The 27,311-nt window shown below is 38.9% G+C and overlaps 1 protein-coding gene across 2 annotated transcripts; it reads left to right on the plus strand.

The window, feature by feature from the left end:
• The first annotated feature begins 14,924 nt into the window (after positions 1-14,924).
• On the plus strand, positions 14,925-25,575 carry OTUD6B (OTU deubiquitinase 6B). Of its 2 annotated transcripts, none has more exons than XM_030446007.1 (7): positions 14,925-15,011; positions 16,504-16,658; positions 18,563-18,658; positions 20,485-20,797; positions 22,350-22,411; positions 23,087-23,193; positions 23,458-25,575. In XM_030446007.1, exons 2-7 carry the CDS (start codon positions 16,518-16,520, stop codon positions 23,540-23,542), a joined length of 804 nt encoding a protein of 267 aa, XP_030301867.1. In that variant the 5' UTR covers positions 14,925-15,011; positions 16,504-16,517; the 3' UTR covers positions 23,543-25,575. The 2 variants fall into 2 exon arrangements, with proteins under 2 accessions (XP_030301867.1, XP_008492960.2); XM_008494738.2 differs by having other exon boundaries at positions 14,932-15,051.
• The last annotated feature ends 1,736 nt before the right edge of the window (positions 25,576-27,311 follow it).

The raw sequence follows: 27,311 nt of genomic DNA on the forward strand, positions 1-27,311 counted from the left end.
ACAAGTACAGAGTCATAGGCTTTCTGTTGGATTCCTAATGCAGTAAATGGCATTTGCAACCAGGTTTCTTTATCATTTTTCTTGTTTGGGGAAAGATAGAAGAAAACTTGTATCTTGTTAAAACTGCCAAGTAGGCAGCACTGAGTTCCACCACTGCCTGGACCATCCCTCTGTAATGACAGCAAATTGTCTGTGTGGCAGCTCCATCTCCACTGAACTGCTGTTCTGTGCCTCAGAAGCAGACTGGAAACCTTATGACTGCTTCCAGGAGCCTGCAGGGAACCCTATGTCTCAAGTCTGACAGCTCAAACCTTCACATACAACTGAGAATTATTGTTACTAAACATCCAGCTTTCCTATTCTTGGAAATAAAATTGCCATCTAAGTAAGTACCCATTTGGGATTAAAAATAAAATACATTCCTCCAGCCACTGTGATTTGACTTGTCAGGGTCCTTTCAACCCAATAGTCAGCTGAGCCACTACATAGCTGAAATTAGGTAACAGTTAAATCATCTGCCTCTTTTTTTCAGTATTTTGAGTCCTTGAGTTTAAAGCAGCTTAACATGTAGATCTGTTAGCATTAACTGCAGTATCCAAGTGAAGTTGGGTGGACCCAACTAGTAGCACCAGAGGGTACCAAAAGTTATGCTGGGGAACAAGGCAATGCACTCAGCTGGTAACAAACCTTCTTCGAATCTTACTCATGCTGTAATTTTAGCATTAGATAGTGGCAGGCTGAAGAAAACAGTGGCAGTGAGACCTTGCCACTTCTTTCTTCCTCTTGACACAGCTGCCCAATGATACATGTTCAATTACACTGCTGTGTGGTTCTCCTGTGAAAATCCTGCTTTATCCAGTGGGTGGGATGCTCTGCCCTGGGCAGCCCTGCTTGTGACTGAACTACCCAGAGGACATGTCACGACTTGAATTCAGTGCCATAGCACAAGCCACTGTGCAAGACATATCACTGAGTTCTTCATCACTTGGCCTTGTTGTCCCTTCGGCCAGCAAGTCCCAGAGCACTGTGCAGATGCTTCACTTTGGTACTGTGGTACTTATTCATGCTGCCAAGGCACCTCCTGTGTTCCCAAGTAATAAAAGTTGGATGATCCAAGCACCTGCCTCCATGGAAAACGTCTCTAGTCAGTGCAGGTAAACTGAAAACATGCTTTTACAGAGGTCTGAAAATGGTGCATGCAAATGAACAGCCTTACAGAAGGATTCTCAAGGTGTCTTCATCTATGTCATAGTACTGAATCACACAGGTACCTCTCCATCCTGCTCCAAAGTTGGGTTGTTTCATATTATATTCTGTACTAAATAAATAAGGGCTGAGTAAGACAGCACATCAGTTATCAATAAGGCTTACATTAAATTAGAGGCCTAAAATTTGGAGGATATAAATTTTTTTCTACTATTTTTATTTATTTCCCATACTTAGTGTAACATTTTGATAAATGCTCAAGTTTTGTTTTTCTTCATTTTGAAAATCTATCATCCTACCTAGTTCTTGGTTTTTTTTTCACTTCCTTAGATAAAAGAAAGAATCAAATTAGCTTAGTATAAGAAAAAGTATGGTGAACATTGAAGCTCACTGTGAAGTGCAGAAGTATTTTTGTACCAATACTATAGACAACTACCACTCTGTTAATCTTTCCTCTTTAATAAGTAGGAAGTGCCAAAAACATCGTATGGAGTCTATTTGTGTTTTACAGATCTTTTTCAGATAAGCTAGTAAATTTATGTGTTGTATTTAAGAAAAAAAACCCCACCAGTAATGACCTTTTTTGCTTTCATGGTAATGCTTAGAGACTGGAAGACTCAATCCACTGGAGTAGGAGCTGTTCAAAGGCACACAGGAATGTCCCGATTATTTAAAAAACAAAAAAGGAAAAAAAAATCAGGCATAATATGGGTTATGCAAATTCATTTCCTATCTTGCTGATAGTATAAAAAATGGAAGAGAGTTTTTCTCAAGTCCACTCAAAAGGCTGTTTGCTAAACCAAGTTTCTACCTCACAGCTAAAGGAAGAGGAAAGGAAAGCAGGGGAGCATTTGTCTCACACATGGTCCAGCTCTGTGCCCCACTATGGCCTGAGCACAGTTTTCAGATGCTATGCAAAGAGCTTAATAATTTAAGTAAGCAGAAATTAAGGTCACATTATATATCTTGTTTTCAGCCATTCTCAAGTAAAATTCTACTCTCCAACAATGAAAAGTTCATCTAGTGCTGATTTTGATACTAAGACAGTAAAAGAAAACAATACAAATCTACTTTAACAAGGTTCCAGAATTTTTATCAGTTCAAATGATTTTTTAAAGGAACTGGCTATGGTGTATAGATAACTGTTAAAATATCAGCATTTCTAGGGATGTCAGATGTTGATTATGTTGCTGGGGAAGACAAGGTAAATTGCAGCTAAAGCTTTCTTAATGTCTCTTTTCCTGTGTTGCTGAAATACATTAATTCCTCTTCTGCTATTTAGTAAGCATATTGAATAAAAATAGAATGAAAAATGCTTATTCTTATATTTGTCCAAATCTACTACATTAGAAAGAGGCACTGTAAGACAATATATGACCTGACTCATTTTTAAAAACTAATACAGAGAGGTGTATAGGAACAGCTTATACAATGTACCAACAAGATAAATTTTTATACTGCTCATAGTCTGAAAATGTAGTATCATTTTGTATAGTATGAAATACAGAATACAATAATTAGCATCAGTCATAAAAATAACTAACTATAGTTACAAATATATATGGTTTCAGGTAAGGTAGTGTAAGTCTGATCAAATATACAGGATAGTATTTGAGAGTATATTTTGACAGATTGAAAAGTCTTTTGAAAATGCTTCTCCCTTCTGCCCTTTGTGCCATGCCACAACCTAGTGCAGACTACTGACACAAGATAAAATTGTAACTTGGCACTGACACACACAACTGTGTGATAACCTCTTAAACTGTTAAGTTCGTTGGGATTCTTTTTTTCATTTGATATGGAAAAGAATACAAGCACCATGAAAATGGTAATGTCACACAGTTCCATATTTATTTGTACTTGGGAAAGGGCTTATTCCTCTCCATAGAGCAGAAATTAGATCGTAGGTCTACAGAACACAGAAATTACACATAAACCTCTTATGTGCAGAAGAATTTTATCTCTAGTCCCATCAACACTGCTGATCCCATTCTGGCTGTGTGATAAGTCACCCTCCCACTGGCAAAACACAGACAAAGAACATTATGTTCCTCAGTGATGACTTTGGAGGTTGACAGCAGCTAATGCTGCAAAGCTTGGCTGTTCCTTCCAACCCACTCCTTCCCACCTGCAGGGCTATGGAGGCAGAAGAGCAGCACAACAGAGCCATCCTTGCTGCACAGGCAGCTTCTGCTTGTCCCCACCCTCTGTTTCCAGAAGTGACAGGGTGCATTTGGCCAGTGACTGGAGAAGTCTATTTTTAGTAACATTTTAATCCTATATATTCTAGTCCTGTCACTACAGGGCACTCATGCTAATGTACGTATGGAGGCTGCTGTTACAAAGCTGTGATTTAATGGATCACATCAATTTTACGACAGTAGATTGTGGCAGAAATTATCATGGCAAAGATATCTTCATTTACATAAGGGGAGACGTTTTCTGTTATTCTCAATTGAAACTGTGATTCTTGCAAAGCTTATTCTTGTTATTATCTTTTCCTGATTGCACATCTGTCATTTCTTTTACAGTCCTGGTGCTATTTCTAGTTAACCTTATTTTTAGAATAATAGAGGAATCTTCAGTCTCGGTTCCAAAGAAGTTTGTACTGGAAAATGGAATCTTGATTGGCAGACAAATTGTTTATGGGTTTTAGATTCCTTTCTAGCCCAGCCCCATATCAGTGTATTCCCATAATTCTAAGTACTTTCTTGGTCATCTTGAGCCTTTCTAGCCCAGCCCCATATCAGTGTATTCCCATAATTCTAAGTACTTTCTTGGTCATCTTGAGGACAACACCTGCATTAAAAAAATCTTAGTTTAATATATTAATCTCCTCCTAATCACATTATATATTCTCAAGTTTTCTTACTTTGTGTGTCAGAGGTTCCAACTCAATAATTAATACCTGTCTACATCCCTTCCTTCTGTAAAACCATTCCATTTGTTCCATTTGTCAGTAAAATAATATCAAAGTTTAATTCCCTCTTTGTACTTTCTTTTCTGCTCTTAAGTGGATGAATATTACAGGAATACTTACTTACAAACTTGTAAATGTTGGATTCATATCCTCTTTTAATCTAATCTCCAATTTTTAGTTCTGAAGGTGGAGATTTGGGGGGCAAAAACAGGGAAAAAGTTGGCTTACACTTTTATTTGAGCATTTTTTTCAGTTTTGATGTTGGAGTTACTTTTTAGTTAGAAACACCTCAGAGTCTTTGGTCATGAAACTAAGCAATGACATTTTTAGGGAATGCCTAGATGTGATACATCCAATAAAAATAGGTAAAATTACCTCTGGTGCCTCACTAGATGACATCTTTTGCTCTGAGGAAAACCAAAGTTTCCCTATGACTCTGGTACCAGGTGGAAACTAAATTTAAAGAAGGAAGCTTAAATTGAAGTCAAGGTTATGGTAGCTTTTGATCATGAGCTAGCCCATGACACGTATCACAAGAACAGAAGCATCTTGGTTAATTAATAGATTGACTTGAATTCTTTTTGCCATTTTAGTCTCAATGGGGAGCCTTCTTCACTTTCAACCAAAACTTGTTTCATGTAATGTGTTCATTAAAGTATTCCTCCATTTCAGGGGTTAATGAAGTGAATAACATAAAGAAGTTCAAGATTTGGCTGTGAGAATCAAGAAGAGTAACAAGACTTGTCCACTATTTTTAGATAAGGATCAATCTCTATTTCAGGTAAGTAGCAGTCTTGCTGATAATCTAGTAGATTCATTACATGATGCTTAGTAGATTCATGACAATATTGCAGATGGTATTGCAAAGACTGTTCCACATAGATCTGGGTCGTGTGGATTGAAGTGGCACCATGCTGCTCTTTAAGCTTAGCTGTATTTGTACCACAGTGCTCAGATGTGAGCATGAACATTTTGCCCCTGTACTCAACGCTGGTGAGGCCACACCTCGAGTACTGTGTCCAGTTCTGGGCCCCTCAGTTTAGGAAGGATATCGAGGTCCTGGAGCAGGTCCAAAGGAGGGCAACCAGGCTGGTGAAGGGACTCGAGCACAGATCATATGAGGAGAGGCTGAGGAAGCTGGGGCTGTTCAGCCTGGAGAAGAGGAGGCTCAGAGGAGACCTCATCACTCTCTACAACTCCCTGAAAGGAGGGTGTAGCCAGGTGGGGGTTGGTCTCTTTTCCCAGGCAACTCTCATCAAGACAAGAGGGCATGGTCTCAAGTTGTGCCAGGGGAGGTTTAGGTTGGATATTAGAAAGAATTTCTTTACCGAGAGGGTGACCAGACATTGGAATGGGCTGCCCAGGGAAGTAGTGGATTCTCCATCCCTGGAGATATTTAAAAAGAGACTGGATGTGGCACTCAGTGCCACGGTCTGGTAACTGCAGCGGTAGTGGATCAAGGGTTGGACTGCATGATCTCTGAGGTCCCTTCCAACACAGCCAATTCTATGATTCTATGACTTCTCATATTTATCTGGCAATCTTTGAATCATCAGCACTTTGGTAGTAAACATCTGAAATCAGACTGGGGGAGTGAAAATAGTGGTGATGGCCTGTCTCCAGGGTAAGCTTTGCTACTGGATCTGCCAGAAGAGATGGTGTTGCTGAAGAACTATGCAGCAAGAGTGATTGAATGAAATTCTTAAAATGTATCAAGTGCCTTGAGCTTGACTCCACTATGGCTTGGAGTTCTGTAAGACTTCTCTGAGTTAGGAAACTTCCACATAACTGGATGAGAAAGAAAAGAGGTGGAGGGGGGATGAGTTTACTGTACATACCTAGAAATTAAACATTTTGATATTTGCATCTAAATATTGGCTGCACCTGCAGAACCTCTTGAATTGATTCTTTTAATAAATAATTTAGTTTTGCAGATACGGAGTCCTATTGTGTGGCTCTCAGCATGTGATGGAAGGGTGACAACAGCTCCTCTAATCACAGACACCAATAAAGAGGAAACTGTAATTAACTGCAGAACAAAGTAGCAATGAGAAACCAGACAAATTAGAAGCCTGGAGGGACTCCAACTACTGGAAAGCTGAATTTCCCACCATGAGAATAAAAATAACTGCAATTTTTTTTTCTGCATGTAGATATTATCTGTACAGATTGAAAATGGAAAGTGGAAACACACATTATTTTCCCATTGAAGGAAAAGTTGTGAGAAACATGCCAATAGTATGCGATCTCCAGCAGAAACATAATTTACAGCTTTTTGATACAAACCCCAGTATTCTCCTGGGAAAGGTCAAAACTGAGCCAGGAGCTACTTATCTTTACCAACTGACTGATCTTGAGATTGCTGGGAAAAGATTCAGGATGCATAAAAAGGAGACAGAGTGCAAAATGTTGCAATTGAGGTAGGAACTGAATGGGAAAAAATCAATTTACAGGTACTACAAGAGAGTTTTAATATCCATACAATTAAAACCAATGCAATGAAATAAGTGTACTTAATGTCACTGCTGCTTTCTTATAAGTAGCTCTGCTAAAAAAGAGCTAATAAATATGGAGTCTTTGCACATTGTTACTCAGCACATAATGCATGAAACATGATTCCTGTGATCTTTTTATCTGGGAAAAAGAGACTTAGTCTCCCCAGTGTGCCTCAGCAAAAGTCATTTTAGTGCCTATCAGCTTTGGGAGACAACGACTTAGATTTCTTGTGATCTTGCTATCAGGATGCTCACTTAAATGGTAAGTTGAACTCTCCCTGCAGAGCTGGAAGATGTTGCTCTTAATGTGCATATAGAAACATGGATAGCTTATTCTTCCCTTATTTCCTACAGGCAGATACTGCAGCTCTGCCTTCCTTCCACAACCCCTCCCTGGTGATCTGCTATACCATTTGAGGTCTTTAGCATTCTATCTATTAGAGATTAAAAAAAAAAAAAAAAAAATCCATGTGAAATTTATAGTATCTGTGTTACCTGGTATGTCCTTAGCATCTGACAGTGATCAGACAAGACATCATCTCTGGACACATTACTAGAAGAGACAACAGGCAAGAACAAATGCAATTCCCAAACATATTTTTGAGACCATGCTACTGGAAGATTGTGACCTTTGGAGTTTAAAGACACTGATCTAAGATTTCCAAGGCAATGGAAAATTCAGTTTTGCCACAGATTCAAGCTCTGAAAGTAACTTTCCTACTCAAAACCAAAACAAAACAAAAAACGCAAACCAAAACAAATCCAAAACAAACCTGGAAGGAATAATATATTCTGTTTCTGTATCACTTTCTTTTATGTATGCTCAGTAAGATGACAGCAGCTTTGTTTCTTTGTTTATATACATCTATACATCGCTTTGCTTTTGGGGCAAACTGTTGGATTTTTTTTTTTCCCCACATGATACACAGCAAAGGTATAGAGAGCTCTGGCAGATGCTTCTTAATAGGATCTATAAATCTAGAAATAAAACTTCATGAAGCAGGTTAAGATATGGATTGAAAGACGGCTCATGGTAGGTACCAGCATGGGTTACAAACATTTGAAGTAATGCTTTTGTAGTTACAGTCCCATAGCTATAATAAGAGCTTTATGAATCATTTGACCTATGATCATCTATCAAGTGCTGTATCTTTCCATATGTTCTGTACTTTTTCAAATCATTCATTTGTGCGTGTTGCTTAATCACTTTTGTCTTAATTCATCTCACCCCTCTGCACAATTCAGCTATAAATCATTCCTGCAAGAGCAAACAAAATTCTGTTGCCAAACTCATCAACTACTTAATCAGCTCTGAAAATGTTGAATGCAGTGCAATAGTTTTCTTTGGAGTGTGTGCAGCTATGTCTCTGTTTCAATCATAATATTTGTGCAGCCCACTTTCTTTGGGATTGCATTACAGAGTTTTGGAATTCCTCCATTTGTTTCGTTAATCTCTTTTAACTATTTCCTTGTCCACTCCAGCTCCTTAGCTTCTTTTACCTCTTGGATTTGTCCTCTACACGCACAATTCCTTGATTGTCTATGGATTGTCACTCAGCTTATCCTGATTTTGTTTTGCAGCTTTGCTTCTTGCCAGAGCTATCTCCTAACTCTACCTATCTGTGATAGGAATCCCATCTCCTCCTCTGACAAGTCCCAGTCGTAATCACCTAATTTAAGATTCAGAGTCATAGAATAGTTTGTGTTGGAAGGGACCTTGAAAGATCATCTAATCCATGCTACCTGCAATAAGCAGGTATCTTGAACTAGACCAGGTTGCTTGCAGCCCTGTCCAACCTGACCTTGATTGTTTCCAGGGATGGAGCCTGTCACCTCTCTGGGCAAGATGTTCCAGTGTTACACTATCCTTATAATAAAAAACATTATTCTTTATAACTAGTTTGAATCTACTCTCTTTTAGTTTTAAACCATTACCCCTTGTCTTATTGTAACAGACTCCACTAAAAAGTCTGTCCCCCAGATTCCCTTTCCTTTGTCAAACACACCTTCTCCCATTCCCTCTTCCATTGCCTGTACTAGCTTCAGACCTTCATTTCTCTTGTCACAGACATGGTTTCTCTCTCCAGCAATCAACTCTCTAGGCCAATGTTCCTTTCACCACTCTCAGTCAGAGATTTCCTTTTCCTTTCACCATGTCTGGATCTCCAGACTCCTTTTCTGCATGTCTTTGCCCTGTCCTTAGGTCATTCATATGAGATAGACTCCTTCTCTCTCTGGTTACCCAGCAAGGGAGAACACCAGAGGTGAGCTCTGGTACTCAGCCTTCTGGAGGGTAATGGCAATCCAGCATCAGGATTAGAGAATGGTTCTCTATTGTGTGCCTGGTCAGAGCCACGCTGCAACATCAGCATCAGACAACATTGTTCTTGCTTTAGTTTCAAGCACACAGGGCCTAACACTGTTCTTGTTTCAATAACAAGAGACAATTTGGCACTTTCTGATCTTGCCTACTGGAGCAGTGGGTCTAGATAACTGGATGCCTTCTACTCCTAGTGCAAACAGAGAGGTTGGGGTGATTAGGCACGCCCTAAACATACCTGGAACTCTGCAGAATGTACCTGAGATCCCTTCTACCTGCAACACAGGCCCACTCTGAAAGTTCCCAAAGATTACCTAACCTGAACTCGGGCTATCTTGGACCCCCCTATGACCCTCCCCAATTGCCACTGAGCATGCGTGCATGTGTATGTTCTCTGCTCAAGTACACCCAGTTTGTCTGACAGGAACAAGTATTTTTGGTTGAGTTGTGACAGTGATGAGGAAAATTAACCAGTGGTCTGTATGCTATACAGCATGGTTTGAACCAAGGTGTAATTGTATTTTACTGAAATTATATTGCACTAATCACAGGACAAATGTTTAGTCATATATTTGTCTTGAAGTCTATGTACAAGAAAAATACAGGTTTAGCTGGAATGCTTACTGCTGAATGCCACTTTGAGAGTCTCAGAGATTACAGTAACTGTCCAGTTACACTTTACAGCAGTGTAAGTAGTACCTAGGGTCTCGTCTCTTCTCTTCTCTTCTCTTCTCTTCTCTTCTCTTCTCTTCTCTTCTCTCTCTTCTCTTCTTCTCTTTCATCGTTATGAGGTCTGGGAAGATTAACTGGAAAAAAATGTCTGTGTAATGCAACACTCATAGTTTTATAACAATGACATGAGCTATAGTTGGCAATCCCTACAATCTAGAAAGTAAATAAAGACCACAGTGAAAATTACAGCTGCTTCAAGGGGTTTAGCAGAGCGTTCATTATTGGCCAAGATTCTTGCCAAGACTACACCAGCAAAACATGATGACATTAGTGCTAACTCTGTGAAACATGATTGACAGTTGTTCCTGAATGTATTAAGTGTCTGTACCGAAAATCCCAAGTGTCCCATTTTTAATTTTTTTTTTCTACTGAAAAGCAGTGTGAAGAGCTAGGGCTTCTCCTTTTGGCTTATTGTTTCTGAGCACTTAGGATACATTCAAGTCACATCTTTTCAAACACAGGTCAAACATCTCAGTCATATATTCAAGAAAACCGCTTAAAAATCCAGCTCGTGAGTTCTAATGAAATCTCTCCACTCCAAATCTTGAGATTTAAGACAGAAAAACATTGCAAAGCCCTCAATACATCTGTACAGGCTGTCAAAATTGTGCTACCACTAGCATACATTTCTCAGTAGCAGTTTTCATAGAAATCAAGGACATCTCCAGATAACAGCTGCTGTTACTCTGCATGCCAGCATTTGTAAGATAACAGTGAACAATGAGTGACCCTGAATCTGTTTGCATTAACAGAGGTATGAGGTTCTTTTTACACCTTCTAGTGCTACAAATAGAAAAGGTAAATACATTGGGCTTTGTGAGCTCCAGAATATCAAAACTGGAAATAATCCCCTCCTATTTTGTTTACTGATAAATGTGACTCATTGCAGATTTCACTGACTGATTGTTTTTGCATTAAGAATCCTGACGCTTGTCAGATTTGTGTTGAAAAATTATTAGAAAACAGTTTCACAGCTGAGGGATCTCAGCTGCAGATGTCCTGCTATGAAAATGTCAGCACTGTTTGCAGTGAACGTAAACTAAGAACAGGAAAAGCTCAGCCAGTTCACTTAGAGATATAATTGACTTTCAGACAACTATATATAGCCCATATACCACACTAAGAGATTTTAGGTGACAAATAGAATGTGTCATATTGATCCTTTTGTTCTGTGGAGGCTTCACTGCAAGGTCATGAATACTCTTCAATTCATGCAGGAAAATCACAAATCTTACTACTAGCCAATTTTATGGCATAGAGCAAAGGAAAATTGGTTACTTTTGCTTCAATAGCTGAGATTATTAAAAATAACGGAGGCAAATGAGATACACACTTACTTAAAAGTTGCAAGACAGCTTCTTTGCTCAACCAGCATTTTGTATTACTTAGCTGGAGTAAGATTTGGAAGTTTCTTTACTGCTGTCATGAAGACTGTCTGCTAGACAGCCTTCACTTATTAATTTTGCAACCAAGGAAACAAAATTAAGATTTTTAGAGAGACAGAAGTACCAGGGGTCCTGCCCCAACTTATAAAATACCAATGAACAACTGACCTTCCTGACTTTGATCTTGCTTACTAAACACTGGGAAACCACTGGGAGGAAGACAGTAAGAGAGAATGTCAAATAAATACTTTAAATAGCCCTGCATACTTCCCTCCTCAGAAAATAAAATTGAACCAAAGAGAACATGACATGAATCAGCTGTTATCAAAGGTAAACATCAGTCATTGACTTCAGTGACTAACTTGATATAATAATTCAGTCACATTTCAAAAGTGCCCCTTAATTCTGAAAGTTTCGACAACGTGTATGACATTGACTGAGCTCACTACAGAGCATCTTACAGCTACCACAGGTTTCAATAGCAGGTTCAAGTTTCCACAAAACAGATTAATCAATAATTAATTAATTAATTGAAAATTAATTTTTAATACCAGAAAGGGCTTTTATGGTAGTTCAAACTTCTTTGAATTCTGAAAGAATGCCAGTAAGTGTTGTTTCCATGGAGCCCACAACTTAAAGCCGAGCTGACAGATATCCATGGGAAGGCTTTCAGTCTTGACTTAAAGACTTGTGTGACAGTGAACCTATCACATCCCAGATAAAGTGCTTCATGGTTAGTTACCTCAGATTTCAGTTCTTTGGTGGTTTTTTTTTCAGCTTCTGAGCATTATATTTCATTTTGGTCTGTTAAAGCATCCTTTCGACGCAGGAACTGTAATTAGCCAAGCTGAGTTTACATGCAGTAAGGTTCTAAGTGTTTTAAGAGCATCAAAGGAAAAGCACACAAAATTTGTAGGGGTAAAAATGCACGTACACAGTCCTGATATACACAGTCCTGGTGAGCTGGCAGTTCAAGGGGTCCCTGAGAAGCCAGGGACCCTGGGGCAAGCAGGCAGAGAGAGACATGGTCCCTGCAGCAGGCTGTGTAGGAAGGAGCATCAGGGCCTCTGGTGCAGGCAGGGAGAGCAAGGGGCACATACAGCCCTGGGGATCCCACACAGACATCATGACTGAAGAGCCCCATGATGACAGCCTCCCCAAAGTAAGGGCTTTTTTCCTTTTATAAAATACTTTGTAAAGAGTCAGCACTCCTCCTGCTGCATAGCTGTTTTTCTGTTGCCCTGGTGCTGCTATTCCTTTGGCATGCTCAAAGGAGATGACTTAATAACCTGTGATGCTGTGCTTCTTTCAACCAGTAACTAGCAAGCAGCTAATTGTACATAATGTTGGGTGCTCTGTTTTCAAGGCCTTTGCTTTTATCCCACATTAAACTCCAGTTTGTGACAGCTGTCTGGCACTAAACCACAGCTCACAGGGCAGGTTCTTACCTCAGATTGTCCACAGGATCAGGGCCATCTGAAGCTGGCTTTAAGACTCTGGCCTGCTGCTAGCAAGGGTAGTGCTCTTCTTAATAGCTTTCATTTATATTAGGTTGCATGGCAGCAGAGGAAAAATTCATCTTCAGCTGGTTGTGCAGCATGAATTCCCCGGTATTTATAGTACTGTTGTTCTCTAAAATGTTGTCCCTGGTACTTACTGTACCCTAAAATCTCCATTCCTGTATAACTGTGTTCAAGTTAAGAAACATGCTGGTCAATGAGTCTACTGTATCATAAAATAACTTTAATCAACCTACCTGCATCATCACTTAGCACTTCACACTTGGTCGCCTGAGGTATTTATTTATTTAGATTCTTTAGAGAATATAGAATAAATTCCAACAACTAAATAAATAAATACCTCATTACAAATATCTCAAATAATATCTAACTAACTAACTAACTAATAATATCTGAAGATCTTAATATCAAAAAATACAGCAGAAGCCTGGTCTGAAACCAGTAGCCACTACAGGGACCTCACAGGATATACCCTCTAGCTGGGGATAGTTGGACTGGAGGGAAGGAGCCCCTGCTACTTCTTTTTCTTAAATATTAAATCTTGTAGTCTCCCAAAACACCAGAGAGCTCAGCCTTTTTGAAGGACAGACTGGGTCATATGTCTGAACATCTAATTACAGTGTTTGTTGTGCTAAAAAGAACAGTGATTGCTTTCTTTGCTGTGATTTATAAAGTTCTAAATGATACTCAAGTAGAGAAGGTATCAAGCAGTATTTAAAAAGCTGTTTTTAAAAACGTATTAATTGTCAGCATAGTCATGCATATGTATATGTGGACTAATACATGTCATTGCCAATTGATACAGAACATATATATATGTTAGTAAAGTCAAATCTAACCCAGAATGTCTTTATTCTGGATTTGATGGTCCACCCCAGCAATTTCCAGTGCTAACCTACTTTTCTAGCTAAAAGCCAATCATTCTTTTTGGATGAGACTTTTTTTTTTCCTAGCTGGTCTGGGACATGTTTTCTTTCAACAGGTGGGAAAAAGCAGGTGGAGGTAAGGGAAAAATATACTTCTGAAATCCGAAAATTATTTACATTTCATGGTAACTATAAAGGAGATCTAAAAATTAGGTAGTCCTACACAGCAAAAGAGTTTGATCCATTATCTTATGGCTCTTCTTCAGATCTGCTTCCTTTCTTTGCATTTTACAGTGTACTTGATGGAACCACAGAATTGTTCTGATTGGAAGACCCCTTGATTGGAAGTCCAGCTGTTAACCTAGCACTGTTGAGTCCACCACTAAATCAGGTCCCTAAGCACCACATCTTCCCATCCTGAAATACCTCCAGGGAGGTATTCCTGTGCGGGTTCTACTGATAAAAATACAAAATAATAGCAATTCCTTAACAGTCAAGGACAAATGTTCTGTTTCCATTACCAAAGTTTTTGCTCTACTTGAACAATTTAAAATCCAATTTTACAACTTTATAACATATTTTGCCCAGATGAACTGAATGTACCACAAATCAATGTTGGTCACAGCACTGGAGTGTTTCACTCCAGGGTAGCACTCAAGAATTTGTAGTTCCCACTTAGAGGTGGAGATTTGACCCCAACCAGGAGGTTTGTAGTTTTACTACAATAAAAAAGTAACACTTTATGAGACAATTTCACAGTGGTGATGAGACACAACCCATGAACATCACAGCCTGAAAAACTGTGAGTCTTTTGGGTATTTCCTAGCTTTAAGAAACTTCAGTAAAAAAAAAAAAAAAACACCTACAGAGAGCACAATTCACAAAAGTGAGCAGGTCAAGTCATACTTTTCCCTAATCTGATAAATCACGTAAAAACCCTAACTAATTATTTTCTCATTTCGAGCCTTTCTCTTTAACAGGATTTACCTTTAGCTGAGTCACAGAATGTTTCGGGTTGGGAGGGACCGTAAAGATCCCCCCGTTCCAGGCCCCTGCATGGGCAGGGACACCTCCCCCTGGACCGGGAGTCTCACAGCCACATCCAACCTGGCCTTGAACGCTTCCAGGAGGGGACGTTCCTCAACTTCCCTGGAGCTAAAAGTGCCCACTTTTCTCAGGGAAGGCATTTCCACAGCTGCTCCTCACTGTGCAAGGGAGCATCTCCGCGGTTATGCCAAAGGACAGAACACAGGACGTGGAGGGGGGAGGGAAGAGGAGAAGGGAGAGGTCGCTTTCCCTCCAAAACCGCCTCTCCCCGCCCTCCATCTTCCCCTGCTCTCACAACCCGAGAAGACAGCGCCAGAGGGAGAGGAAGGGACAGTGGGCGAGTGAGGAGGGGAGGTGAAAGCCGGACTGAACCGAGTCCGGCTGCTCGGTTAGGACGCTGGGCGGGGCACGGCGGGGCGATGCTGCCGGAAGTGAGGAAAGCTCCGGGGTCGGGGTCATGCGGGCGGCCATGGAGGGCTCCGGTGAGGAGGATCCGGCGGCCGAGGGGACCTTGCAGCAGGTGGTGAAGCGGCAGCGCAAGGAGAAGCGGGAGCTGCAGGGTGAGGGGCGGCCCGGCCCGGCGAAGGGCGGGCGGGCGGGAGAGAAGGCGGCTCGAGAGTCGCGCTGTGGGGAGGGCGGCTCCCTCAGGCTCCCGCCTGGCCGGGGAAAGGTTGCGGGGAGGCGCGGGGCGGGCTTGGCCTCCCGCTCCCCGCCTTACCCGGGAGCCGAGCTGGAAGGCCCGGGAGGCAGCGGGAGGGAGGTGCCAGGCTCGTTGGCCTTGGAGCGGCTTTGGAAGCGGAGGGAGGGACGTGTCAGAGCCGCGCTGGGCTGCTGGGTGTGGGTCTTGTCATGCAGGGTTCGCCCTACTATCATCTTGAATGAATTAGCATTGTGTTAACGTTTTGCTGCTTCGTTTTGAACTGAAGATTTGTTTGGTTTGTGAGGCTTTTTAGATTGAAAAGCGTGCGTAAGGGGCTTTGCTGCCCGTGTGGTTATGTTTCTTCATTCACAGCTCAAGTGATCCAAAATGAACCTTCATATTATGTCGGTCCACAGTAAAGAAGATCTGTGCTATCTGGTAGTACAGTGCTGCATATGAGCTGTTCATGAGCCACATTTTTACCTGCCCTATCACAGCAGAGTAATATAGTTAAGTAGTTCTGTTCTATAGCCAGTTATAACCTTTTTGTTATGTCTTTCTCACTGCTGGTATATTGACATGGCCTTTGCTTGGCTTTTTTGGTAGGTACTGAAACAGGCCTATCTGCAGCCTTTTATCAGTCAAAGAGTTAAAGGGGAGAGAGATTCTTGGATTTCGTGTTGTCATTAAATTTATAAGAAATTCCTGCTTTGAGATGCCTTTTCCTCCCTCAGATTTGGTTGAAATTGGAAAGAGTGGTAGGAATCAAGTGTTGTGATTATTAGGTGGCTGGAGCATAGAACATAGTGACTGGGAGAGGCTGGGACACAGAAGTCTTTTCCACCTAGAGAAGGTGGTAAAGGAGGTATCTAATCGCAGTCTACCCACTGCCTAAAGGTGGGAGTGGTATTCAAAAGGCAGAGCCCCAGACTTCCCAGTTAGGAGAGGCAGTTGACCTATAGGCAGACATTTTCCCACTTGAAAAATAGGTTCCTGTTAAGTGCAATGATTAACTGTTTGACAGATACCAGAACAGTTTGTTCATAGGAGTTAATATAGGGTTCATTTCAGCCTCTGAAAATCCAGCATCTTCTCCAGCTGATGATCCTTATCTTCACCACCCATGACATACTCTCCTGGTGTATTTGTGTGTGCATCAAGTCCTGGATTTCCTTCTCTTTCTCTATGTTAATCTGTCTGTGAAACTCACCTGATTCATCTCTGAGGCAGAATGCTTAACATACATTTCTCAGTGTGAACATTCTTGATTGATTGATATTTGTAGCCTTTCCTGTATGACTTGAAGTTCATTTTCTGCCATGACTGTCAGGTGTTTGTATTTAGAGGTAATATTTTATTACATCTCCAACAGCAAAAATTCAAGGCATGAAAAATGCAGTTCCCAAGAATGATAAAAAGAGGCGAAAACAGCTGTCTGATGAAGTTGCCAAGCTAGAGGCAGAACTTGAGCAGAAGCACAAGGAAGAATTAAAGCAGCTGAAGGAAGCTTCACCTGAGCAGAATAAGGTAGGTAACTGAACTTTTACTGAAGCTGTACAGATACTGTTTGTGTTAGGGTTTTTTTAACTTTTAAAAATTATAATGAAGTAACACTTCAAAGTATTTATCCTTTTCTTTGTTGTATTGTTAACTTTTCATTGTCGGAAAGATTCAGTTGTTGGGTGGGCATTACTACAAAGGTCATTCTACATTGCAGAAGGAGGTTTATTGTTCTTTTTGATCAGTATTTGTTTTTGCTTTCAAGGCTAAATTATTAGCTCAGTCCTCTTAAAGAATTTTTTTTGTTTTGGAGTCTTTGTTATAATGTCACTCTAATTATCTTGCTTAGACTACTGGAGTGTTGTTTGCCATCAGTGGGAGTTTGGCTGATGCAGTGTGTTTTATTATGCAGTTGTATCAGTGTAACTGACCTGTAAGAAGACACTTTGTGTGATGATGAGAATTGTCCTTTTAAATGCTGCTGTTCTGCCCTGGTGGCAATCTAACTACATTCTTAAATGCTTTCAGTTTGCTGTTTGATGGTAAACTGCTTAATTTTTAACAGAGGTTTTAGTATTATTCAAATTTAGCTGAAGGAAATACAACCATCTGAGTAAACTAGGTACTATTAGATACTTGTCTTACATGCAAAAATTCAGCTACGTTTTAGCACTTAATTAGTAGGTAGAGTGTTGGAAACTCCTGTTGTAGTGAATTTGCAGTCCCTAGACTTAATTCTTTATATCCAGTACTGAATAAGACTCTTATTTGTATCATGTGCCTGAATTTATGAATAGGCCTACTTGCACAAATGGTCCTTACACTTCTACATAAACAGGAATAGAGCTTATGGCTAAATTGGTGCAGCACTGTTAACCTGTCAGTGATGGTAACGCTTTACACTTGTATATCTCCTGAAGTGTTTCTGTAACAGTGTGTGTCTTTTGGCTGCTTAAATCTTGTGTAGAAACAAAAACCTGTCTGCCTGGTGCTTTCTGTACTAGATATTTTCCGATTAGTGACCTAACCAAGAGTTAAGCAGAATGTATTTTTTTTAAAGTAAGAGTGAAAAAAATTCTGAATTACTTTCAGGAGTTTTCAATTACAACAGTTATTACCCTATAGCCATCTTCTGCAGTAGTTTTTAATCATATGCTTACACAGATGATTAATGCATAAGCACAAATCATAATGCTTCTGTTTACCTGTATCTTAGATTACTTTCAGGAGCTTTTTTTATTTTGCAAAATAAGCTGCCAAAACTGAGGACCTTTCAAGATAAAATCCATGCCCTGTACATAGCTTTGCCTGAGAGGATTTTGTTTTAAGATACATGGTTTCTTTCACTCTCGTGTGTGTTTTTATTTGGATTGAAACATGTCCATGCTTCTAAAGGTGACATCTTCATACTGGTATGGGGTTGCCTTTGTCATTTTGCTCAGGAACCATTAAGTCCCTGCCTTTTCCAACTCCTGTTTACACTTTGGTATAGAAGGTGAAGCCTTCTCCTTCTTTGATTGTCACAAAACACTGGGCTGGCAAATAAATGACTGATAAATAAATGACTCTCTGTGTACACACCAAGACAGGTACTTCAGTCAGCTGGTATGGTGAGGGAAATGTTCCTTTTCAGCCAATGCGCAGTGTTCACACCTCAGTGTGGAAGCTTGTAAGAAGTGTAGATTAAGTTTGAGATGTGTAGTTCATTACTGTCTTCAGACTACAGGAGAAGTAATGAAATGCCTGACAGTGGCTTGCAATGTGAAATGCTTTACTTCTGGCTTTGATGGGTTCTATGCTATACAAAGATCTTAAACTTCATAAATATACCCTGGAGTCACCTAGGAACAAAACTTAAAACTGTTTCACGGGACACACATCTTGGTTATCATTTATACTAATGAGAACGTTTAACTTCTTTTTCTTTTTAGACAGATTCTGTAGCTGATGGGGTTGCAAATTTAGAGCTTGAAGGAGTAGAGCAGCAGGTTCATCATCATCGAATATCAAAAGCACAGAAGAGACGGGTATGACCTAACCTTTCAAAATTTGACAAATATTTGATTAAAGTTGCTGGGGCTGTTCAGCCTGGAAAAGAGGAGGCTCCGAGGAGACCTCATCACTCTCTACAACTCCCTGGAAGGAGGGTGTAGCCATGTGGGGCTTGGTCTCTTCCCAGGCAACTCTCAGCAAGACAAGAGGACATGGTCTTAAGTTGTGCCGGGGGAAGTTTAGGTTGGATATTAGAGAGAATTTGTTTACCAAAAGGGTGGTCAGGCATTGGAATGGGCTGCCCAGTGAAGTAGTGGATTCTCTGTCCCTGGAGATATTTAAAAAGAGACTGGATGTGGCACTCAGTGCCATAGTCTGGTAACTGCAGTGGTAGTGGATCAAGGGTTGGACTTGATGATCTCTGAGATCCCTTCCAACCCAGCCAATTCTATGATTCTATAATTCTAAGTTACATACAGGTAGTCTTAATTGTTATAACCAAAGTTAAACAATTTTGCAGGGGATATTACCTGGCTAGTTCTGTATTGATGCTGTACCTACTGGGTGCCTTGAAAGTCTGTAGAGCTGCTATGTAGAGATATGTAAGCATAAATAGTGGTACTTTTTTATCTTCAGCTGTGAGCTGGGAATCAGGATAGGCCAGGAGAATGGAACCAGAAAAAACAATTGATGTAAAGCAAATTGTTTTAAAATAATTTCACCATAAAGTTTAATTTAAAGAAATAAAGCAATTGAGTTAAAGTAATGTAAAATACTACATGGAAGATATAGTAGCAGAATGTTACACATCTAACAAAAGAACATTAGTACTGAAATTGTTGTAAATTTTCAAGTTGTTGAAAATACCACTACCTGGGCCATCCTGGTTAAATCTTGTTAAGCTTCAGATATTAAAAAGTGATGGATTAACATTCTCATTGTACCTCTGTGAATTCTGGTTCAGGTCCAGAGGAACACTGCTTTATTACAGAGGACATCTTATGTTACATGATCACTGCTTCAAAGCTGCTTTGTAACCAACATGCTAAAAGGACATTCATGATTCATCACACCATGTCTAGGCAAACTACAAACTGTAGTTTGGTATTCCTATATTGTGGTTGCCTTAACCAGTCTGGCCTTGATTTGCTGGTGAATTTTAAGGTTGAAAGTGAAAAGATGATTCTCTGTACTACTGCTTCTTGGTTTTGTTTGCTTTGTTTACTTTGACTCTTACTCCCTTATTAACTTAATTGTAAACTTAGAAAGCACTCCATAAAAGTAAATTTTAAGTCATTTTTATGTTTATTACATTCCCTCTAATATTCTCTGTGTGCTTTCTTACCTGCCTTTAGGTCAGGAGCAGCTGTTTATGATGTATAGTACTGAGCCTTAGGGAGTTTCAGTTTCATGGCATGAACTCCATTATGCAGTCATATGCCTAAGTGGTAGATCTCATGCTTATTGGGAAAGAGCAATCTTTTCTGTTGTTTAATTAGAATTCCTATATTTGAGTTGTTTGCCAATGTGGTGAAATAGGTAGCCCTGAAGAATTTACTACTACTAATAGCCTGTGTACAGGTGTGGTAGAGTGTTATTTGGTATGTTGATATAATTAAGATTTTTATTGTCATGTAATTTTGGCTGTTGCATCAGAGGTAGCTGGTCACTTAACATTTGCTAAAGTTTATTTTTAGAAGGTCTCTTAAGATTTGGTAATACAGATTTAGGAGAACATTTCACAGGTGGGAATATACTAAGAAAATATTTGAAGGGTTAGGAGCAAGAATTAGGCCAAGAAGTGTACTAGCATCTTCTAATTTTTAACATTTGATGTGGTTCTTTGTGTTTTTAATATAAGGAAAAAAAAGCTGCCTTGGAGAAAGAAAGAGAAGAAAGGATAGCTGAAGCTGAGATCGAAAACTTAACAGGTGCTAGACATCTTGAAAGTCAGAAACTTGCCACCCTGTTGGCTGCAAGACACTTGGAGATCAAACAGATCCCTTCAGATGGGCATTGCATGTACAGAGCTATTGAAGATCAGCTCAAAGATTGCCAGAATTCTTGGACTGTTCCAACTCTCAGGCACCAAACAGCAAAGTATATGCAAAGTCACTTTGATGACTTCTTGCCATTTCTTACAAACCCTAATACTGGAGACATGTATAGCAGAGGTAAGACTTGTGGCATAAGAGGTTTTAAAAACCTGGTATAACTATTTCTGATAATTCTTGGTCTCATTTATAACTGGGTTGGGTCTAACCTCTTACCATGTTTGTTCCTGAACTTTGTTACTTTGTTGGTTCAAACGTGTTCTGTGGAACACAGAATTATGATCTGCTATGAATTTTGGTACACCTGAATTTTGTAATTATTATTTATTTTTTTAAGTAACTTAGCAAATGCTATTCCCCATTTTAAAAAAATAATTAAAAAAATAGAACTTGCTGGTTGCTAAAAGGTAGTCATGGTCTGCAGTGTGATTTAAGTTTGTATTATAAACAGCTTATCTGCTGAGTTTAGGGATGACTTTTTTGGTCAACTTTAATATTGGTGTTTTCAGTTGACTTAGGAAACCTGTTAAAAATGTGTGAAATTTAATCAAACTTATTTTATAATAGTTTTTGTAGGTGCTTTTCTTACTCTACCCTTCATTGTTAATGCTAGGTCTTTTGGACCACTTTCTTATAAACAGATAAAACAAACAAACAAAAAAAAGGCACAAATAGTGTGGAGCAATGTAGAGTGTACACTCTACATGTCTACTCAGTGTAGACTGACTAAAGGCAGTTAAATAGAATTTATGTACTACTTATTTGAGCAATACATGGTTTATTAATTTCTTACTCTGTGGCTGGAACACCATGCAGATGACTATAATTTTTTTTTTAATTACAGCTACATTTATTTGGTAGTTATTGTTGTGGATTTCATTTGGTGACTGGGGGCTGTTGTGAAGTAAGAGATGTCTTTCCCATGTTGACAGAAATAATTGTCAAAGGGCAAAAGTGCCCCAAGAGGAGACCGAATTTAATTCTGCAGAGCATCAGGGAGCTCTGGTTTTCCTATGTCTCTTAAGTTTGTTGTAAGGGAAATGCATGAAAAAAAACACTGGGCAGTCTCCAGAAAATCTGTTTGTTCTGTATCAGAACCTATTCATAGTGTTCAGGAACCTGAAGGGTTGGAATTTATAAATTTGTTTTCTGTACCACATGATCTATCTGCAAAAAGTTTGTTTAGCTATAAGAAAAGAAACTATTGGGAATAAATAGTTCAGATGTTAAAAAAAAGGCAGCTAATTTGGAAATAAAAAAAACAGAAAACAACAACAAAAAAACCAGTTAAAGTCCATAGAGTTACAAGATTTAAAAACAGACTTGACATCTATCTAACATAAGATAGTATGTAATTTCGTGCTTGTTGTTAACAGTTCCCTGAATTAAAAGTTTTAAAATATAAAACTGCACTTCCTTTTATTCCCATATTTGTTTTTATTCCTGCCTTCAGTCTTAATTTTTCTTTCTAAAACTAATACAGATTTTTTTTTTTTTACCTCTGGTCTTTTTCTTTTCCTGTCATTGTCTTCAGTGAAAGTACATGTTTTCCTGTAAAATTTGTTTGGACTTTTCATCTTCTAGTTTTCCATTGTGCAATTAGGTTTTTTTCTTCAGTTGCTAGGTCATGAAATATGAGAAGTACTAAAAGTTGTCTTTTCTGTCCCCACAGAGGAATTTGAAAAATACTGTGATGATATAGCAAATACAGCTGCCTGGGGTGGTCAGCTTGAAGTAAGTATGGTATTGATAATAATTATTTGTGAAATTCTGAAGTGGGTGCATATACCTTCAAAAAAGGGCTTCTTAAGAAAAAATACCTGAAGGCATAGGGAAACGGAGTTTATTAAGAATTTTCTCCTGTGTTTATAAATTGTTTTGACATATTAGTAGCTTTGCTGATCAAGCACTGCTGTACACATGTAGACATGTATTTGACAACGTGCAAGTTACCAAATCAGTAGTTCTAAATATCATTAGGAAGACTGATGGTATGAGTGGGGGAAGACTTTCTAAGGAGAAAGCATTTTATTGTGCAGACTTAGATGGTAGCAAAGCTGACTAGAGTAGAGCAATGTTAGATTCCTATACTGTAAACTAGAACCTGAGCTTGAGAAAGTACATAATAAGTTCAGTTTGTCTTATGTCTTATTTTATGAAAGAATAGTTAATAAATTTCTGAAGCTAATCCAGTGTTACATGTGTTGCAAAATCAAAATAGTGATTGATTTTCAATTAAATGTGAAAAAGTTAAAATAATTTTGCTTAATTTAATCAAGTTTATTTTCTAACAATCCCAGAAATATTATGCCTGAACTCGTGTTTGCTAACACTAACATGCTAAATGCCATGTCTTCCTCTCCCTGCTTGGGGTTTAATTCTATTATTCAATTGTTTTTATGCCTAAAGCTAAGGGCTTTGTCACACATTTTACAAACACCTATCGAAGTAGTGCAAATGGATTCCCCTCCCATCATTGTTGGTGAAGAATATTCAGGCAAACCAATAATACTGGTGTAAGTATGAAATTTTATTTGTTTTTAAAATTAGTGCACTTATTTCTATAGCACAGGGCTCAGCTTTGATTTATCACCTCCTCCTATTTCCTGTTTTGTATCTGACGGTGAAATGCTACTTCAATAATGATCTTGCAGGTCAGAAATTATATTTGTGGTTGACAAGTTTAGATTAAGGCTGTTAATGCTGTTATTTATGCTGTTAATGTTTGATATAAAATACTTTTGTTAGAACACTAATTCTGTGACTTTTGGTTTTTTTAGGTATATGAGACATGCTTATGGATTAGGAGAACATTACAATTCTGTAAAAATTCTAACGGACACTGCTACAGAAAATGGCAGCTAGCATACAAAAGTCATAAATCCACATGGATAACAGTTGCATCTTAAAGTGTTGGGCTCCAAACAAATCCCAGACAGACTGCAAAGTAAAATTAAATGGAATGAATTAAAAATGAAAAAGAGACATACAAGGTCTGATGATAAATCAGGAGTAACTCTTGATTTACAAACAAAACCAAAACTGCACAGCAGTATCTTGAACTTGTTGGTTTTAATCATGTTTAGAAGATCTTCACTGAAGTGGTGGCTGTGTAGATCAGAGGGCATTTTTTAAGAGATTCATCCCATGCTGCAGGGAAAATGCCGACTAGTAAATGTTTTGGTTGATCTGCATTTCTGATGAAGAATTAAGTTACCTGAATGTTCCTGTTATAATAATCTGGCAGATTTTGATCATGGAAGAGTTAAGCCATTTAAATTTTTTATTGTATCCTCTTTTGATTGACAGAATATCCTCTGTGGTGTTTCTTTACTTCTTTCAGGGTCTAGATTTAAATGCTGTAGTAGGGATCCCCTTTCTCATACAGGCAGAGAAGAGCTGGAGGCAAATCCAGTAGTTGAACAACTTGCTTGGCTGAAAGAATTGCACACTTTTTATTTTAAAGACTTTAATATTTTTACCAAGGTGTGAGAACTTCATTTTTTTTTGTTCCCAGTTGACAGTTGGAACATAAGCATTGATGCTGTTCCTGGTACTGAATCTACAGAAGAGCATAGTTGTTTATGACTGTACATCATAAGCCTGATGAAAGTTAACTGTGCTGTACATCTTTTCCAGTCTTTCATCTCTGCACTTTGATGATACAGAAATTTTGCACACAAAAGGCTCCTCAGTGTCTTCACTTCAGGTAGTGAAATTTACCTGAATGCAGTACTTATAGATCTGCTAATCTAACCACTTCATGATCTATAAAGTGTGACATCTTAGAATGCTTTAAAGAGCTGGATGCATACAGATGTAAAAATAACCACCTTAGGTTTTGTCAGTAACTTGAAAGGTGATTTACAGAAAAATTAATCTGGATTTTTTGTTGCTCGTTATGACACATAGAGACTTGAAAGGTGGGTTTTTTAACAGGGTTTGATTTTTTTTTTCACATTAGAAATGTAGATTTTTCTCTTTAAGTCGCTGTGAATGTGACTCCAAAACTAACAGCATACCGAAACCAAAGTTGTACTGCATTTTTAATTTATTTTTTTTAAAGCCATTGCCAATAACTTACCAGTTGTCTTTATTTTAGTGCTGATGAGATGCTTTGAAGAAAAGCGGTTTATGTCAAGTTTAAATACCCTTGCTCTGATCTGAGGTTTATGAGCTAACTGCACATCCTGTATTCCTTCAGTATAGCTAGCCAGCAGATTGACATTCCTGGGATTTACAAATTAGAAAGAAAGATCTGCTTTTGCTTAAGAAGAAGGAGATAAGTGTTCACTTTATGGATCAGATTATGTTTGATTTAAAGCACTTTGAGAGAGAGGGAGGGGAAAAACCACAAATATAGCAGGGGGTTTTGGACAAACTGAATTATGAATTTGAATTATGACTTCTTCAAGCTGGTGTGTGCCAGGAAAACAAAGTATTAACCAGATTAGGAGTTTTTACATCTTTATTTATCTGATATGGTATGGCAAATATAGCCATATTTATAGCAACTGTAGGATTTGGTTTACTACCTTGAATGTATAAAACAATATTTTTAATTTGAAACCAAAAATTGGATGCAACAGCATGGAAAGAAAAGTGTTTCTGTTCATTAATAACACTATGAATTTTGCTTAAAATAATAATCAGAAATACTGTCCTATGTTGCTTAGAATTGACATGACATGAAATGCACATGTGAAAAAAAGTTCTTTGGTTTGCTGAGTTTTCATTCTTGTTTGATGAACTGTCAGAGAAAATATGCCAGGATCATGGAACACCTGTACCAACAGTTTGTCCTGTTGAAGATGTTTACAATTTGTATAAATTGGAATAATGTTTTAATGCAGTGGCTGAAAGATCCTTGCTCATGCTGTATGGGATTTGCAAAAAAATAATAAATCAGTTTGTGGCAAATCTTGTTGTGGTCACTTTTTATTGGACACCGAGCTGGTTAATTTCTTAAATCCTGGTATTAATAAGCTTATTAAATTACTTTTTTATGCCTTTAAGGGTCCTACTGTAGTATGGATTATCCACCAACCATCTATTTCTGTTCAAGCAGAGACAAAGTTTTATTGTTAATGAAATGAAGTTTCTAAATTAAAATATATCCTCAGTATTTTAGCAGTTGAACTCTGAAAAGCTGTTTGAAAATACTGTTGACCCTCTCCATATGTAAAAATGATCAAGTTAAAGTGGGAGGTTGTTTCAGAATTTAGCTTTTTGGCCCAGATTACATTTTCTCTGTAAAACAACAGTACTTGAGTTTATATGTATCCAGGTATGGATACATCCATATGTATCCAGGTAGCTTTTCTTGCTTTTTTTATCTGCAATTCACTGACATCAGCTTTTTCAGCCACTCTTTTTTTTTTTTTTTAAGGGCTGTTAGGTAATTTTTTTGCAAGATCAGTGGAGATTAGTTTCTGGTATGTATGCTCACGAGACTGGGAGGGAAACTGCCTTGTGGTCTACAATAAATTGTGTGCAATATTTGTAAAGGGAAGAACATTTGTTGTTGAAAGCCACGGGTACAGAGGTGCAGGCCCTGATCTCCTGAGGAACCTCTGGGATGATAGGGAGTGCTCCTCTGAGCCATAATGGCTGCATGGCCATTCTCATCACCTGTTATGTTTACACAAATTAACATGCCAGAGCTAAAACACTATGAGGAGGAGGATTTGTTTCACACCCTTGAGGCTAAATTGTCTCTTAGTTGTGCTTTTCCCCTGCAGTCCATGCTCTCTCCTTCCAGTCTGCTTTTTTTAACAGGTGGTTCCGCAGTGGCTGTGACAGGAAAAAATCAGGGCTGAAGGACATGGGGGTGTTGGAGCAAGTCCAGAGGGCCACAAAAATGTTCAGAGGGCTGGAGCACCTCTGCTACAGAGAGGCTGAGAGAGCTGGGGTTCAGCCTGGAGAAGAGAAGGCTCTGAGGAGATCTCATAGCAACCTTCCAGTACCTGAAGGGATCCTACAGGAAAAGTGGGGATGGACTTCTAAGAAGGACATGTAGTTACAGGACAAAGGAAAAAAGGTTCAAATGGGAAGAGGGTAGATTTAGATGAGATATTAGGAAGAAATATATTTTCTGTGAGCGTGGTGAGACACTGGAACAGGTTGCCCAGGGATGCTGTGGATGCCCACTCCCTGGAAGTGTTTAAGGCCAGGTCCTGTGGAGCTTTGAGCAACCTGATCTAGTGGAAGGGGAATTGATCTTTAAGGTCCCTTCCAACCTAAACCATTCTATGATTTCAGTCCATACAGAGCACATTTTGTCTGCTCCCCCTCTTTCTCAAGGAGTAAGAGGTGCTGAGAGCAGTGTGACTGAGCAGAATGCTGGAGCACAAAAAGCCAGGAGCAGAATCAGGGAATCTGCTGCTAACTGGGGCTACCTGAATGAAATACACAAAAATATCCAGGCTAAGAACAGTGAGGCAGGGGAATACAAGCGTAAGAGCTAGAATAGCTATAGGAGTATCTGAGCAGACAGATGGCAAACTAAGCTAGCAACCTGTTTTCCAGAGACAAAACACGGATTTGTGTGTGACTCCATGAGATCTCTGCTTATGCTAAAATATATTTCTGGAAGGGGAAAGAAAAGAAGGTAAATATTAGCTTTTTTTTTTTT

The sequence above is a fragment of the Calypte anna genome, chromosome 2, assembly GCF_003957555.1.
Source record: "Calypte anna isolate BGI_N300 chromosome 2, bCalAnn1_v1.p, whole genome shotgun sequence".
In the NCBI taxonomy this organism is placed as follows: Eukaryota; Metazoa; Chordata; class Aves; order Apodiformes; family Trochilidae; genus Calypte; species Calypte anna.